Genomic DNA, 17,598 nt, shown 5'->3' with positions numbered 1-17,598 from the left:
TTGAAATCAATTTTTTACAGTTGCAGGTCAGGGATGTTCCACCACTGAAACTTACTGTTTACAGAGCTGAAAGCTAGTGGAATGATTTTTTCCTCAATATTAACACATTCTGCTGTTTCTTAAAGCTTCAGGAGCTGCCAGTGCTTTCCTACACTGATAGATATGCAGGATGCAAAGAGAAGCAGCACAGTAATTGTGTGTTTTCACAGTATGCCTTACTTCAATCCAGCTCATAGGTATGATTTTAATATTATAGTGTGCTTTTAGTGGAGCCAAAATTTCTTTTCTTTTTTTTTTTTTTTTTTGGTACCGGGAATCAAACTCAAGAGCACGCATTTGCAAGGCAGGCACTTACAATGCTGAGCTAAATCCCCTCAAACTTTCTGTAATTAGAGAAAGTCAATTCGTAACACCTGTGCAGGAAGCTGTCCTGTGGAAAACCCAAGTTGTGCTCAGTCAAAGCCTCTGACTGGGGTGGCAGGGTGGTCACCCTGAGAGGAAGCACAAACCCCACTCAGCCATCCAAAATTTGGTTCAGATATCAAGACTGATGACCTCACACAGGCACCAAGAGGGTAGACAGGGTTCATTCTCCATAGAAAAGACTGGGGGAGGTTGCAGGAGGCTCCTGAATGGCTTGAGGGTGTCTTGAGGGAGGGAGCAGCTCCTAGCCGGGTTTCCTGCCCATTCAGGGCAGGTGGGATGAGAGGTCTCCAAGGGCTAGAAGCCACATGGTGTGAACAAGCTCATTAGGGAACCACGCAGGGAGCACCCAGCTCCCTTGTCAGCTTGTCCCTGTGGTGCAGGAGAGGAAGGAGGGCACGTGAAAACTGTCAGCATTGGGCTGTGACGAGGAGAAACAGGCAGTTTCTGAATGAAGGCTGAGAACATGGGGGGAAAGGGCTCATTCTGAGGGAGATGATGGAGGACATGTCTCATGTGTCAGGGACAGAGACAGCCAGTGGCTGAGGCACAGGTGACCCTGAAGACCACAGGCTACCTGACATTATCCGGGTCCCTCTCAGCGGCCTGCACAGCAGGAAAAAGCAGTGGTAAAGCCCAAGGAAAAAATTTGGAGAGTCTGTTTCTCAAAAACAAAAACAAAAACAAACTTGCCATCCTGGAAGGCAAAGTGCATGCCCTACTTTGAAGTGCATGGAGCTATGGATCCAGAGTGGCACAGCACACAGCCCTGCACGGGACAGGCTGGGGTGAGGTCTCATGGCTTCCCCTGGAGAAGTTCTTCCTCCCTGGTCTTTCTCTGGTTGCCTCTTCTCAACCATTAGGATGATGAAAACTTGCATTTTCCAGAAGTGGCCATAGCAACATTTCTAGTCCTAGGTGTTCCTCCAGGGCCTTGTCACCTTCCACCAAGAAGCATGTCCCATTTTCTCACTTGACCTCCCGATGGGGCTGGCTCTGTGGCTGAAGCCATGCACATATTTTAACAAGAATGCTAAGTGACTTCCGAGGTCAGGTCATAGGAGGTGAGAGGCCATCTCACTTGTGGCCCTGCAGGATGCTCTGGCTTGGGACGTACACCCATATTTTGAGAAAACCCAGGCTGCCAGGAGAGGTAATCCTCAGGTGTTTCACTGGTAGCAAGCTGGAGTCTCAGCAGAAAGCCAGGATTCAACACCAGATACGCAAACAAGTAAGAGGTTTAACCTCACCTCAGGGTCTGGAGAGACTTTGTACAACAGAGGCAGCTCTCCCCCGTGTCCTGTCCACACACATGGTCCACACGAGCGTGATAAATCATTGTTTTAGGCCCTTAGGTTTCAGGGCAGTCTTCTACACAACACAGTAGCTGGAACTCAGTGCAGATGTCACCTCAGAAAAGCCTTGTCTCAGTTACTTTTCTCATTGTTGACACAAAATAGTGGACACCCACAAAATAGCGGACAGTTAAAGGAGGAAAGGTTTGCTTAGCTCAGTTTATAGAGGTTTCAGTCCATAATCAGCTGGCTCCAAGGCAGGTGGCACACAGCAGAGGGCATCGAAGAGGAGAAACAGCTCATGGCAGATAGCAGCAAAAGCACCGCACAGCAAGTGAAAAGCAGGGCGGCGGCAGCCCGTGTCCCTCTGTTCCATGCACGAACCTGCCGTGGGCAGTAGCACTCACACCCACTGTGGAGCACCCTTCATCCCAGCACTGCTCCAAGAGCCAGTCCCAGCTCACTCTGGATCCAGCCACCTCTGGGACCCACCCGTGACACACAGGGCTTTGGGGGACCTCACACACGAGCCACAACAGGCCTTTTCTGCTTTCCTCACACAAGTCATATTGCCAGTCACTTCTACACATTACTGTATTTAATCTTACCTATAATTTTGTGATAAAATATATATAAAGGCTCCATTTTATTCATTTTCAAGTGTCCTACTCAGGGACACCCAGTGCGTTCACAGTGTCACAGTGATCAGCGCTCTTCGCTTCCAGAACTTCACCGTCACACCTTCCCCTCTGGAGACCTGAGGGCGCAGGCTCGGCTCAAATTGTGCCTAAATGGTCAGTGCCGCTTCTTCATCTGCATTTGACACAATTTCCAAGAAAGCGTGTGGCAGACTCTGAAGACGACACCCGGCCCCTCTCCAGGAAGGCCTCCTGCACCGGCTGGCTTGGTCGCCTCCAAATCACTCCGATGGAAGCAGCACTGCTTTCTCCTCCCTGGCGCCTGGCGGGCGAGGTAGATGCTTGTCATGGTTTGTGTCTGGATGGCCCCTAAAGCCTCATGTGGTCATAGGGTGCGCTGGCTTTTTGGAGGCGGCTGGAGTTTATGACAGATTTGTGGTCCGATGCTGGGACTGAGGGTGTGGTGCTGGGTGCTGTGTCCCAGTGACCGGAAAGTAAGACAGGGTGTCGATGGTGCATGCTGAAAATCATGGGGCTGGTATGGTGGCCTTGGAGGAGAGCACAGACACAGAAAAGTTCCATGTCCTTGGAAATACCAGTTTCTCACCTATCTCTTCTTCCTGGGACTGTGCAGACCCTCGTATTTGGTGATTTAAGCATGTGCTTAGTAAGTCTACCCAGCACCCCAGACTCACTAGCCTTTGGTAGTCTCTCCTCCTGTGACCTGGTTTTCCCTTCCATCCCAGACACCCACACCGACCGCCACCCCCTGCCCTGTGTCACTATTGACAAGGAGCCCTAGCAGCCCATTTTAAGGAGCCTTTTCATCTTACTCCTGCCCTTTGGAGCTGCGGCCTTTTTCAGTCCCAACCAAGCCTAGTAGAGTGAGAGTGATGGAGTCCATTTGTTCCCTCCTCCCCACCTCCCTGCACGCCCTCGAGACCCCTGCTTTCATCTGCTCCAGGCTGGAATTCTTAGGTCATGATCAGGGTCACACTCTCCAGATCTCAGCAGTGCCTGGCACGTTGCCTGGCCTCCCTTCCTGCACTCTCCTCTTGGCTGGCTCGGCGAACCAGCCCTGGGTGTCACCTGCAACCTCCACACCGTGCCCCCGACATGACCTGCCCTGCCAATTTTTCTAAACTGGGATTTCCAAGGACATGGAACTTTTCTGAGTCTGTGCTCTCCTCCAAGGCCACTGTACCAGTCCCATGATTTTCAGCATGCACCATTGACACATCTTACTTTCTGGTCATTGAGCCACAGTACCCGACACCCACAAATTAAAGGAGGTATTTCAGCTCACAGCAGTTGAAAGGTGAAATGAAATGGCACAGCAGAGGGGAGCCGCTCACACCACAGTGGCCAGGAAGAAGAGAGCAGCGCCGAGGGAAGTAGCCTTCCAGACCAGAGCCCCCGGCAGCACGTTTAGCACACCCAGTAGGGGACCCCAGAAGTTCAGACACCACCCAGAACATGAGGTGTGCCTGTGGGGGGGGCTTGATCTCAACTCCCAAAAGTGCCCTCAGGGTGCACCTCTCCTTCACCCTGCAGACTCCTTGTATCCGCCTTCATATGCCTCTCCTTGGAGGCCTCACAGAAGTCTGAAACGCTGTCCCCGGACAGGGACGAGGACACTGAGGGTGTGGAGCATGGAAACCTCACACACAGCCAGCAGCAATGTGCAGTGGAGCAACTCTTCGGCAAAACCTTTGGCAACGTAAAGTAGAACTGTGTGTGTCACGAGACAGGTTCACTCCCGGGTACACGTCCAGCAGAAATGGACCCACACGTACACGAAGGACGGGTATGAGAATGTTCTCGTGTTATTTGCAATCACTTCAAACTGCACACAGTTTAAAAGCCTGTTCACAGAAGGGTGATCGGTACTGCAGTCATGCAATGATTGTTGCACAGCACGAAAACCAAGGAACCTCAGCCACTCACAGACACGATGCACCTCACTGAGGAGGCTGCGCATGGAGCACATCAGAGACAGAAAAGCCAAAGGGAGGCATGCGACTGAAGGCAGGACGGTGGTGGCCTTCGGGAAAGGGGTGGCTGTGAGGTGAACCTGGCGAGGGTTCCTGGGCGGTAGGTGAATAGATATTTCCAAACTTACATTTTTTAAATAAATTAAAAAGCTCTGCAGCTGAGTTGAGACTTAATCCACTGCAACCTTCTGCTTGGTGTTCTCCATCCCAGAGTCGTCCTTCAAACTGCTCCAGCTGAGTCCTGAAGTCCTCCTGGTGTCTCACCTGTGTGTGTAAGCCTCGTCCCCGATGTGTTCAGTATGTAGCTGCAGTCCAACTATTTCCTAGCAGACGCCCCCAATACCTTTGTTGAGGCCACCACTGGTTCACACTGGACGCTGGGTAGCACACCAAAATGCATTCCCAGCTTGCACCCTGGAAGCCCGGTTATTTCTATCCTGTTCTGCAAGTGATCCTTTGAAAACAAAATGGAGGCCGGGCATGGTGGCACACACCTGCAATCCCAGCCTTGGGGAGGCTGAGGCAGGAGGGGTGTCATGAGTTCAAGGTCAGCCTGGAATACATGCTGAGACTGTCTAAAGAAAAAAAAAAAAAAAAAAAAAAACAGAAATCCTGTTCCTGCCCCCACCCAGGACCATCTCAGGAGTGAGATGCTCACTCCTTAGGAAGGCACTGCAGGAACAGCTCCCAGTGCCTGCTTCAGCCTCTGCTTGCTACACTCAGCCTGCGCCCCCTAAGGGCCAAAGATGCTCCCCTAGCTGGACTTTGTGACCAGCGGTCCGTGTGCTGGGAAGCTGCTCCTTCCGGTATCTCCGCCGCCCATCCACTCACTGTGTGCAGCTGTGTGAGCCAATGATGCTTTAGAAGCACTTCGAGACCACTGTCCCTGATAACACAGCTGCTAGGGTCTCATTCACACCCTTCACTGCCTTTGTCACAGTGCTATTGCTGCTTGCATTTAAATTGTCACAGGATGTGAGTCCTGTAAGATCAGAAATACGGTTGTGTCTATTCATGGGCCTCAGCTGCTACAAATTCAGGGACCTTATAAGCACTGGCTGCGGCATTTAGTGAAGACTTTAATGTCTAAAGGTGAGGGTCAAAGTTGGGAGACTGTCTTCCTGTTCACTTCCTTCCTTGGCAAAACCAGCCAGGGACCCAGAATCTATAATCTGCTGGCCGTCAAGAAGATTGCCAACCTAAGACCTGGAGGAAAATGCTCGGTGTCTATAAACTGTCTTGAACCCTGGGACATCCAAAGACACTATCCACGAAGGTACTAAAATCTGTAAACAGCTGAGAATGCCTTGCCCCTAACAGGTGGCTCTGGTTTCTGAGGTATTTTTATGGGGGTGGGTGTCGACAGACATCAGATCTCTTAACCCTGAACCCCTATATTCTTCTGGATTGTAAATTCTTCCAATTTTCTCCTTTCGTATAAATATGAATGAAGAACTGTTACTATTGCACCATGTTTCTGGCAGGCAAACTATAGAATTAAGAAAAAAGACCAGGTGAGAGTTTATTTAGAATCACTTCTTTTTCCTGCTTTTACAGTACAGGCCAGGGCAGGAGGTGGTAAGGATGTGGCTATGGGCAGCTCCGTGGTACTGGAGAAACCTGAGTCCCAGCAAGTCCAGAGCAGCAAGTCAAACCCACGGGCTCTGGGAGGATTGTTGGAAGCCGCTGAGGCTGGGATTGAACACATGTGCAGGGCTGTGGCTTGGCCTGGGCATGGCCGACCTGAGAACAAAGAGATGCCCCAAAGGGCAACATAATGTCACTGCTGAGGGCACCCGCTCCAACCCCAGTTAACAAGATAGCAACTGTAGCTGCAGGCATCTCACTCCTGTAGTGAAAATCAACCTGGAGACTTTCTCCGAAGGTACTTCTAAATGAACGGAATCTATTACCTAGAAAAGTCCTTGAACCACTGGGTCCTGCTCAGTCTCCTGTATTTCCCACTCCTACCCCTTCCTTGCTTGAAAAACTAAAATACTGGCTGCCCAGAGACATTCCTTGTCTTGGCCCCAGTCTTGAACTCTGCTAAACAGTTTTGATCCTCCTGGAGCCCTAAAATCATACGACTTGTCTCATTTATTTTAAGCCTTTGCCATTTGGGAGACTGGGGATGTTGAGCAGGTCCCCAATAAAGGCTGTGGATTAGCAGTGATGTACTTTCTCGGCCTGTCTTCAAAGCACAGGCAAACAAAGCCAACAGAGGAAGCAGGACAGGGTTTTGTCCAAGTATAACTAACTTACCTGAGGATCGCAAAGTCTGGGTCATTGAGGCTCACCTGACAGGCTCGACGGGGAGACAAAGAGTGAGTGGAGCCAAGCACCATCTTTCAGGGTTAAGGACAAATCTCTACCCAAGATGTACTTCTTCACACAGGACTGGGAAAGGCACACATCTTCCGAAGCATCCCGGCACCTCCTGGCACAGGACCGCACTGTTCCCTGCACATGGGTACCTCGTGTGTCCACAGCATGGCATTGGCTCAGAGGTCCCACAAAGCCTGTCCTGAACCTCGGTCCCCATGCCGTGCGGTGACCTTCACACCTCCCTCGGAAAGATGCCTTGAGAAATTAACAGACACCTAAGTAACATATCCTTAAAGCTGTTTCAAGTTACAACAGGAAAAGGTCCCAGGACTGCATGGCCATGCTACTTCCTGAATCCTGTTCTGCACTGTCTGGCACTGTCAGTTGAGAAGGTGACCAAATAAATGCAAAGCAGGTCCCTGAGCAGTTATATAACCGAGAACTGCACCTGAAAATCTGCAGTGCTTTCTCCCTCCAACGCATCGGTGGAAAAACGTGTAAGACTCTCGATCAGCCCATGTGCCCTGTTTGTTCCAGGTTCTCAGCCGAAGAGGTCAGGCTGAGAAACTCCACTCGTGCCTCTGAGAGCAGGAATACAAGGAGCCGATCAGTAAGCTAAACCCGAGTTGTTGTCAAGGCCACCAGTGACAGTCATGTGGGTGTGGGCTGCAGGTGTCTGGTGTCACACACACTGTCACCTGTTTCTGACATGACCTGACTTACACACTTAGCTTGTGTACTATGGAGACGATCCAACCAGTCCCACTGCCTAGGGATTCTGAAACCCATTTCACGAAAGATGCAGCTCAAAATCGTGTTATATGAGCTGAGTGTAGAGGCACACGCCACTAACCCCAGCACTCTGGAAGGTTGAGGCAGGAGGATCATGAATTTAAGCACAGGCTGAGCAACTTAGCAAGACCCTGTCTCAAAATACAGGCGAGCAGCTTACATAAGCACAAGTCAGCTGTGCGCCATGTAGGAAGCGGCCCTCTCGGGCACAGGGGTGCAAGTGCTGAGACCCTAGATTTCCAGCCTCCAGAGCCGGGGGGGGGGGGGGGGGGGACGGACGGGGGGGGGGGACTCATAATCAGGTGTTTCAATCATAACTAGTTTATGGGAATTTTTTTTAACAGCCAAACTAAGCAAGTAATTATCATGTGCTGCCAGGGTTTAACCAGTAACACTAGAATTAGCCATGGAAGCATACTTTTGTAGCTGCAATAAACTCCTCGAACGTTAAAAAACATACGAAGCAGAAGTACTATGAAAGGATTTTTGTCTTGTTTTTTTGAGGCAGGGTCTCACTGTATTACCCAGAAACTCCTGGGCTCAAGTGACCCTCCGGCCGGAGTCTCCTAAATTGGACAAGTCGCTGCAGCTGGCTCCGGTCTTAATGCTGAGTTAGGTTACTACTCGGAACTCAGTATGAGGTATTTTATAATGTTTTATTACAAAGCAGTTCTCTCAGCGACTCCAGTGCAGGAGCAGAGCAGGTCGCTCATTACTGAAGCGCAAACCATGCAAAAACACGCTGTCAGACGCAACACGTGTAGCAAAACCATGTAAGAATATATTGTGAATGTACAAAACCGAGTATAAAACACTAAACTACCTCTGAGGTCATCTATTCCAATCCTTCATTCCACGTGAAAGCTCTGAGTTGATGTCACAGGGTTGCTCAGTAACAACTGGGCAGCGCAGCCCCGCCCCCAGCTTCTGGTGGGCTTTGCTTCCTGGGCGCCGGCCCCTAGGACAGGCAGACGCCGGGGTGCAGCCTCTGGTGCTTGCTGAGTGCGGAGCGGAACCGGAAGGCTTTCCCACAGCCGGCACAGCCGAAGGGCTTCTCACCGGCGTGGGCACTCCGGGCCTCGCCGCGGCTGCGCCCTAAGGCCCCGTCCCACGCGCCGCACTCGTGGGGCTTCTCCCCGCTGTGGACCCGCTGGTGCTGCGCCAGGTGGGCGCTCTGGCTGAACGCCTTGTCGCACTTCCCGCACCGGTAGGGTTTTTCCTCTGCGTGGGTTTTCTGGTGCTGCGCGAGAGACGAGCAGTGGCGGAAGGCCTTCCCGCACTCGGGGCACGCGTAGGGCTTCGCGCCCGAGTGGATCCGCTTGTGCTGCGTGAGGTGTATGTTCTGGTTGAAGGCCCTCCCGCACTCGCTGCACTTGTACGGCCTCTCCCCGGTGTGGATCTTCCTGTGCTGGATCAGGGACGAGCCGTAGCTGAAGGTTTTGCCACACTCGTGACACTGGTAGGGCTTCTCTCCGGTGTGGATTCTCTCGTGCTTGGCGAGCGAGGAGCTCCGAATAAAGGCCTTCCCGCACTCCTTGCACTCGTAGGCCTTCTCCTGGGTGTGCGTCTTCTGATGCTGATTCAGGTTGGAGAGGTAACTGAAAGCCTTTCCACACTCGCTGCAGGCGAAGGGCTTTTCTCGGGTGTGGATTCTGCGATGCTGGGTGAGGGATGAGCAGTAGCTGAAGGCCTTTCCACATTCGCTGCACTTGTAAGGCTTTTCTCCAGTATGAATTTTCAGATGCTGGGCGAGGGACGACCAGTAGCTGAACGACTTCCCGCATTCCGCACAGTCGTAGGGCTTCTCCCCGGTGTGGGTCTTCTGGTGCTGCGTGAGGTTCGAGTGCTGGCTGAAGGCTTTCCCGCACTCGCTGCACTCGTAGGGCTTCTCCCCCGTGTGGATCATGTGGTGCCGGATGAACGTGGAGGGCCCGTTGAAGGCCTTCCCACACTCGTTGCATTTGTAGGTTTTCTCGCCAGTATGAATCTTTTGGTGTTGGGTGAGGTGCGTGCTCCTGGTGAAGGTTTTATCACACTCGTCACATTTAAAAGGCTTTTCTCCTGTGTGGATTTTCTGATGTTCCATAAAGTGGCCTCTCTGGCTAAAAGCTTTGCCACACTCACTGCACGTGTATGGCTTCTCCCCAGTGTGGATTCTCTGGTGCTGAACAAGGTGGGTCCTCTGGCTGAAGGCCTTCCCACACTCGTCACACTTGTAGGGCTTTTCTCCAGTGTGGATTCGCTGATGCTGAGTAAGAGACGGACCCTCAATGAAGCCCTTCCCGCACTGGTCACATTTGTACGGTTTGTCTCCAGTATGGATCCTTTGATGGTTTATAAGGTTTTCGCTGCGGCTGAAAGCCTTTTCACATTCGTTGCATTTGTAGGGTTTCTCTCCGGTATGTGTTCGCTGATGGCGAATAAGAGCTGAACAATAGCTAAAAGCTTTGCCACATTCATTGCACTTACAAGATTTCTCTTTTTTCACTGGGTGTGGGTGCTTCCTGCCGTCTGTCTGAGTGGAGGTCTGCTCTGGGGATGCTTCCGGCTGTGTTCCAGTGTGGGAGCACACGCTGCTCTTCCCGCTCTCAGCGCTCCCAGGGCCCTGCTCACACGTGGCTGCCGTCCTTTTGGTCACCTCTGGTTTTTCCTGCGGCAGCACCTGTTGCCTCCCCAGGCTGCCTGCAGTCTCCCACGCATCCGGGGCTCCGGGGGCGCAGGGACCCTGCTGTCTGTGCTTCTCCACTGGCGCCTCTGAAGGCTGCTCCCCGTCGGCAGTGCCCACTTCTGGAGGTGACGCACTGCCCTCACGTCTTGGCTCCCAATCTGAAAGAAAGTACAACAGCAGTGTCCCTGGACAAAGAAAGAAAACCACAACTGTGGGAATGAAGCCCATAGGAAGTGCTGTTCTCAAACTCACTCAGCGGCTGAAGTGTTAGGGCCTGAGTTTTTTCAAAACTTTGAAACTGTTTTCTCTCCAGTCATGATGGAAATTTTTAAAATTTCATTTTTAATTTGTAATCAAACTTGACAAGTTGCTTTTCCAAAAATTAATTGTAAGCCCCAGTTTATGAAACTCTTAATAAAAATATCAAGAGTTTTCTAAATCATGTTTTAAAAAAAAATCTTCACAGAGAAAGTACAGAGCAGAGCAAGAGGGGGAAGAACGAGAGTGACGGGAAGGAGAGAAGGGGGACAGGAAGGGAGCAGAAGAGCTCAGTTGCCGTCTGTGAACCCTGACGTGGATTCCTGCCTGTCCATTTAAAAAGGGGAAGGAAAAAAACCAAAAAGCAGAGTGTGCTCCACACGTGATCTTAGAGGAAAGGCTAAGAAGCAAGCCGAGTACTCGGGGAAAAACCTAGCTTTGTGGAGCCCCAATTCCCAAGAAGCCTGCAGATGAAGCCTTCCCAGAGCGCCGGGCCACACCTGTGCCAGCATCTCTGGGCACTGACTGCGCAGTGTGAGACAGATGGCGTGGAAGAAAGGTCCTCGTAAGCTGTAACGCAATGAAGGTGAAGTGACAGAATCAGAATCTACACCTGAGTTAAGGAAGGACTGGCTAATAATAAAGTGAGGGCTACTGGTGGGGAGCTCACTTTTGTTCTGCTTGGTTGGGAGAGACAGACACAGACAGACAGACAGTATGGGTAGGAAGATGGGTGGCTTTGAGGAAAAGCAGCTGGAGACACTGACCTATTTCTGTTTGAAGGGATGAAGGGAAAATGTAAGAGCTGAAAACCGAGGGCTGCTGATGGGGCCAAGATCCCGGGCAGAGGGAGGAGCTGGCTCTGAGGCAGGGAGGACACCTGCTCGGAAAGCAACACAGACGGGGAGCGGGGAGGGGGGAGCTGTGGCTCGGTGCGCAGCACCTGCCCGGCAAGCACAGGCCCTGAGTGTGATTCCCACTACCCAGAAAAATAAAACCTGTAAAAAAACGAAAGGGATGTAGACACGGAACGCCCAGTGTGAGCCCGACAACAGCCTGCGCATCCGGAAGGCTTCCGGGTCTGCAGAGCAGCGCTGTGGAGAGAAGCACGCCTGTCCACGCTGCCCTGAGCATGCCCACCAGGCGGAGCCTCTGCCCGAGACTCACCTCCACAGGTGCCTGTGTGCCCGGTGACACCAGGCTCCTCGGTCCACGGTTCCGTCCCTTGCTCTAACTGGGAAATCACGTCAGGTTTGGAAACTTGCAGTCCTGCTCGAGGGAGGACAAAGGGCCACATCAGAACTCCATCCTGGGCTTTGTCTCCGAGGAAACCCTCGTGGGCCAACTGTGGGGAGAGGAAGCTTCCCAGCATCACCCCTGCCCTGCCTGCGGGGCACTGTGCTCTGGGACCTCACTTGGTTTTGGAGAAGTAGGAGTTTGTTTCCCTGCCTATCAGAAAACTAGGAACTATTTCAAAACCTCAGAATTTATTAAAACTGCAAGGAGAACCTTTGTCCTCCACCCCTGCCCCTTCCTGGGGCGACCTTACCTATGGAGACCAGATGTGTGTAGTTTTCCAGGGTCACATCCCGGAAGAGGTCCCTCTGTCCAGGGTCCAGCTGCTTCCATTCTTCCTGGGTGAAGTCTACTACCACGTCCTTGAAGGTCACGGATTCCTGAAACACCAAGCACAATTGCGATAGGCCTTGGGACAGGCGAAGTCAGCAGGTGAGGGGCCCATGAGGCAGATCTGCGCACTGATGCAAAGGGGATCCGGAGGCGAGACTGTACAGAACCACAGTGCTGTACAGAGGGCTGGGCGGCTCTGCAGTAGGGCTCACCTGGTCACCGCCAAACAAGGGGAAGCAAAAAACCTCCATAAATGTATAAGGGTTCAAACCGTGAAAGTCCTCTTGGTCTGGGCTGCACACAGCATGTCAGAACCGATCCAAGTGCAGCTGTGCTTGCAGCTGTGGGATTTGGAGCAGAACCCCAAGACACACAGGTGGAGCTGCAGACTGAACTTATGGTCTACTCCCTGACCAGATGCCCGAGACTATGTTACAGTACTGGCTGTCACAAGCAACCGAGAGGTGACTCAGCGGTTACATGAGCCAACCAGAGGTCACGTGACACACCAGGCTATTCATTTGGAACTCGAGGAGCCACACTTTGGGGTCCCTTCGAGGACACCAAGGGATGACTGTGTACACTGTAACCATGTGCAGTTACCTGGGTGCAATACACTATGCGGGGGTAATGGCTAACTGTCAGCTGGCGTGGGGACGCCCAGCAAAAGCGACACAGCATGGTCCTGGGTGTGGAAGACCCACTGGAGGAGGACCAGTGTTGGAAAGGAATAAAAGGAGAACAGGAGGTGGGATTTCGGCTGATTCCCTTTGAAACTAGTTGCGACTGATTTTCCTCGGAAGGGCTCTGCTCCCCACCTTCGCCTTGGGCGGTGTCTCCAGCTTTGAGGCGCAGACTCTAGCTTCCAGCACAGAGCTCCATGCCACGCCCTGGCCTTTCCTCTGGATCCTTGAGCCTCCTCGTAAGGGACAGGTAAGGCGCTACCATGGGCACTGGGCTGCTGGCTGCATCCTCTGGGTCCACAGTGAGGACAGTTCATGCTCTTCTGCATTTGACTCCATGGGGCCACTGCAGGCCAACCTTGTAAACTTCTGTATCCTTGACATAATCTGCCTCAGGGCGCATGCAGTCTTTTGAGAAGCCTTGCCCCAGCCCCGCAAGATCCTGTAAGCCCTAACGAATGCACTCTCAACAAAAAATACACTACTACTACAAACACTGAGCTCAAAGCAGGAAAGACTGCGAGTTCTTCTGCAGGAACTGAAGCTGTGGAACAGGAAGGAAGCAGGTAGAAAACAACTAAGAAAGAGGAGCCTGACTAAAGGGGGCTGAGGTTCACCATGGCCAGCTGACTGCTACGGTTCTTGTCTAAATTCTCGGAGAGATAACTGCTCTTCTGAAAGATTACCCATCACTTTTCCACTATTAACTTCCTGGTTACAAGAGCCTCCAGAGAAAGCCTTCCACTGTCCCCAGCCCTGCAAAGCTCTCACATTCGACTGGCACCATTTGTATTCCCCCTGCTGGGATCAACCATTTGCGAGGAACCGCTGGATCACAGTCCTCTCACCTTTCTTCTGTTCACTTCTCTGTTTCCAGCAGTGAGTCTAGAAACTCACCTGGTGAAGAACTGAGCTCACTCCGCCATTCGGAGCACAGCTGAAAGCCAGGCGAGGGGGAGTGGGCTGGAGGCTAGGCCTGGGCATGCAGAGCTCTACAAGCCTCGGGCCTGTCTGGCACACACCTTCCCCCCTGAGGCAGCACCCTCTCCGGAAAGTTCCACTCACCTGAAAACCAGCCGCTGGGAAGAAGGGACGTCGCCCTCGGGCAGCATCGGTGGAACATAGACCTAGAGGGGAAGAGTTGGCTGCACTGAACAGCTGCAAATGAGCTGTACCCAGCAATCCATAAACCCGCGTGCTTGCTTTTCTACTTGGAAATAACAGAAACTATACTGTTTCCTTTACATTTCAGAATTAAAAAATAAAACAAGACAAAAAACATCAGTGACACAGCTGTTAACTGGGGCCTTGGGACCTTCCTTGGTAGGATCTGGAGAGAAAGGACTGCTTTAGGACTTAAGTTTGTCCTTAGATGTTCATTTTTCATGTGGCTAATATAGCTCAAACTCTGTTCCTCGGGAGCAAATTATTTTACTTATTTTCTCTGCAGATTACTTTCCAAGTCTTCACAGGCCCCTGGAAAACCTGGCTATTATAAATTAAAATATCTCAACAACATGTACGATTTATATTACCCACCCACCAGAACGTCTAGATTAAACAGCCCTGGTCAGTGCAACTGTTGGCAAGAATACAGAGCGACGGGAACTTCTGTACACTGCGGTGGTTTATAAGCTGATCAAGCGCCTAAGAGAACGGCTTGCAGTGCACGTGAAAGCCCTAAGATCCATCCACTCCCACGCACAGACCACAGAAGTGCTTGTACAAAAATCTTCATTCAGAATATTGCCAAGCTGAAAAGAAGCCCAATGTCACCGAGGAAGGGGGTCTAAGCAAATGGTGGCATGTTCATACCATAGGACACCAACCCGAAGAGCACAGGACAGAGCTCCTGCAGGGAGTGGCTGAACTGGAAACTGATCACACTGTGGGGCTCGAGCAAGGCCAGCCTGAGAACTCGGGGCGTGAGATGCAGTGGGGTTTCACCTGACGTCACCCTGCCCAGTGTACCAATGGATGCGCTGCAGTCACTGAGTGATTATTTTCTCCACCGAGAGAGAGGGCTCCTCCTGACCTCAGCTTTCTGCATTTTCACTCTGGCTTCGCTCCTTCATGGGCCTCCCCCTAGAAGCTCCTAGGATTACTGACAAGTGAACAGAAGTAGGTAGAGCCCACACTTGTTGGAATGGAAGTCAAAACTGAAATGAGACCCGCAAATTATAACACTATTAAAAAAAGAGAGAAAGGATCAAATCTAAGGACAGTGGGAAACAGAAGGACTAAAAGGAGAAGCCAAGCAATCAAACACCAAGACCTAAGTCATTTCAGAGATCTGGAAAGCACCACAAAACTGCCCAGGATAGACTGCTGGGAAACCACCATTGAGATGGGGGCTCCCAAGGTTCTGGCCCCCAGATTCAAATTCCTCAAAGACCCCAGGGGGGCTACCATGGGTTTCATGACCAAACCTTGGTACAAGAGCTAGATAAAATTTTCTGAAAGTGACTGATAGAAACAGGAAGACTGGCCAGGAATGCTGGTGCACGCCTGTAACCCCAGTACTCTGGAGACAGACAGGACCGCTTCAGCTTGAGGCCACACAGTGAGACCTTGCCTAAAAAAACAAACTGGAAGGTGGCTAGGTGCAGTGCAGCAATCCTGAGTGTGAATCTCGCCAGAAACAGCAAGAAACTGAAAGGAGACAGAGTGGGCCACACGGCACAGCCCACGATGGCAGGGCCACCATGGGCAGCTTGTTGGGGGCAAAGCTACAAGAGTACAAAAGTTTCATCTGCCTGGAGGAATACGGATGTCTCTTTTTGTTTAATATATGTGTGAGTCCAAAAAAATCTTACCTTAAAGGTGTTATCCCTCAAAAGGTACAGGAAGCGGTGGGGAAAACTACTCTACTCTCAGTGTTGCTCTAGAACAGGAAAACTGTTTTGTAATAGAAATCTTAAGGGAAAAAAATGAAGATGTTAGCCTGGAGTTTTCAGCAGTAAAAGGAAATGCAGGGCATGGACAGTTTCCTAACCCAAACTCTGGGAAAACAGAACCAAGAGAAATGTTTCTAGCAAGTGGCTTTTGATTCCAAGAAGCAGAAAACAAAAAAACCAGTAATGATGACAGTTATACAAATTTGGAGGGTACCTGGCTGGCCCAGTAAATGCTCATTTAGTGTACAACCGAGAATGGTCTCCGAAAGAAAGATGAAACAAATACTTCATGAAATCATTTGGCCAACTTAATTGAGGAACTTAGAATTTAAAAGAGCATTATAAAGTGAGAGAAGGTGCAAAAAAGGACAAACATAAACAGTACCTCAGACCTACTTGAACAATGCTAACCTTTAAAAACATTATTTTTACGAAGTGCAAGAAAAAGGACTACATGGTAACAGATTAAACCAAACTGGACTGCATGGTCACACTAAAGAACATAAAGACGCTGGACATGGTGGCCCACACTTGTAACCCCGCAACCCAGGAGGCTGAGGTAAGAATTGGAGTCCAGCTTGGGCTACAAAGTGAGTTCAAGGCCAGCCTGAACTGCCTGGTGAAAAAAGAGAGAGACAGGGAGAAAGACAGAGACAGAGACAGGGAAGGATGGACGGACAGACAATGACAGTGCAGAGCAAAGCCCATAGTGACATGTCACAGCGCTTGGTCCACCCTGACGTGTTCCTTGGGATTCAGAACACCTGACCACCACCCCCAAATCGGGCAATCATAAACACAAACTCCTGACATGAAGAACAGTAACACCCCATTACACAAGAACGCCATAAATCTAGTTAGTGCCGTATAAGATACAGATCTTTGTAAAGCAAAAGAAACGTGATGTTGAGCAGCAAAAGTACGGGCAATACTTCTGCAGGCCGTTATCTTTTCAGGTTTCCTTCAAAGCACATCTAGAACTGCTGCTCTCTCTCAGACTGCGCAGAGCTAAGGAGAGGCTTGGCGCGGGCACGCGTCGCAGGATATTGAGGAAGCCAGGGATGCAGGAGATACCGGGCGGGTTCGCGACTGCTGCTCTCGCAGACGCGGGAAGGAGGAGGAGGAAGATCGGATGCCTGTGCTCTCACACAGCCAGAGCTGAGCTCCCACAGCGCTCCGGTCCAACGCGCACGGAACTGGAGAGAGAGCGCCGAGGAGCAGCAAGCAGTGCGCGCCCGGCACTGCGAGGCGACCGCGCGGGCGCACAGATGCCGGCGGCCAGGGTGTTTTCAACACCGATCCTAACACTGAAGGACAGTCACCGAGGGCATCATCCAAGACTGAACAGGGAGCAGTCATGCGGGAATCTGAGAGTTTGCGTCCTAGCTTCTTTCCATTGCCCGACCTGGACGCCGCGCAGGACGCGCCCGGGTCAGAGCCTCTGCCCCGTTCGGCCCGGCCACGCCACGCACGCTGCGCCCTCGCAGGCAGGATGGCCCCCCAGCCCCACGGCCCTCAGAGTCCCCACGGTCCCTACGCCCGTCCATGCCCCCTACCTTCCATGTCAGGCGCTCATCCCGGCCCGGCCCGCTCCTGGGCGCTGCGGCGACACCGGCGGGCACACCTGTTGACGCGCGTCGCGGGAGGCGTCTGTTGCGCGGGCCAGGCGGGTGCCACCCTCGCCCGGACCAGAACAAAGAACAAAGCGCGCGTTGGGCCGGGGCGGGACGCCCGCACGCGGGAGGCGAGGGGCGCCCCCTGCGCGGACCCCCCGGCTTCCTCCCGCAGCGCTGCGTCACGCGCCGCCGGGAGAGCGCGACGTCAGGCGCCTGCAGGCCCTGCGGTTGCCGTGGTGATACGTGGGCGCCCCACTGCCCACAGCCATCCACACTGTGGGATGCGGGCCCGGAAGCGCAGGAACCGTCGCCAGACCTAACCCCGGCCAAGCGGCTAGGAAGCCGTAGTGCGGCCTCAGTCCACGCCCACGGGAGGTGTC

The 17,598-nt window shown here is 52.1% G+C and overlaps 1 protein-coding gene across 6 annotated transcripts; it reads right to left on the bottom strand.

The window, feature by feature from the left end:
• Nucleotides 1-5,847: 5,847 nt before the first annotated feature.
• On the bottom strand, nt 5,848-17,598 carry Znf184 (zinc finger protein 184). Of its 6 annotated transcripts, none has more exons than XR_010051060.1 (7): nt 17,159-17,598; nt 13,771-13,832; nt 11,943-12,069; nt 11,561-11,662; nt 8,291-10,320; nt 6,648-7,256; nt 5,848-6,093 (listed from the first exon to the last, which is right to left on the bottom strand). XR_010051060.1 is itself a non-coding variant. In XM_005000626.4 (5 exons), the coding sequence occupies exons 1-5, from the start codon at nt 17,163-17,165 to the stop codon at nt 8,426-8,428; spliced, it is 2,193 nt and encodes a 730-aa protein (XP_005000683.1). In that variant the 5' UTR covers nt 17,166-17,598; the 3' UTR covers nt 8,105-8,425. The 6 variants fall into 6 exon arrangements, 3 of the variants coding, with proteins under 3 accessions (XP_005000683.1, XP_005000684.1, XP_063115823.1); XR_010051062.1 differs by having other exon boundaries at nt 7,124-7,256; XR_010051061.1 differs by lacking the exon at nt 6,648-7,256.

The sequence above is a fragment of the Cavia porcellus genome, unplaced genomic scaffold, assembly GCF_034190915.1.
Source record: "Cavia porcellus strain 051 isolate PalLab524CR breed Dunkin Hartley unplaced genomic scaffold, mCavPor4.1 scaffold_13, whole genome shotgun sequence".
In the NCBI taxonomy this organism is placed as follows: Eukaryota; Metazoa; Chordata; class Mammalia; order Rodentia; family Caviidae; genus Cavia; species Cavia porcellus.
The sequence above is the reverse complement of the archived record's forward strand: the minus strand, read 5'-3'. Positions and strand labels throughout refer to the sequence as shown.

Bases quoted from the DNA above. Each gene is read 5' to 3' on its own strand.
- Znf184 (XM_005000626.4), bottom strand. The intron at 12,070-13,770 runs GTGAGTGGAACT...TTGGTGTTTCAG, and splicing joins TCCCAGCGGCTGGTTTTCAG to GAATCCGTGACCTTCAAGGA. The intron at 11,663-11,942 runs GTAAGGTCGCCC...TCCCTCGAGCAG, and splicing joins CACACATCTGGTCTCCATAG to GACTGCAAGTTTCCAAACCT.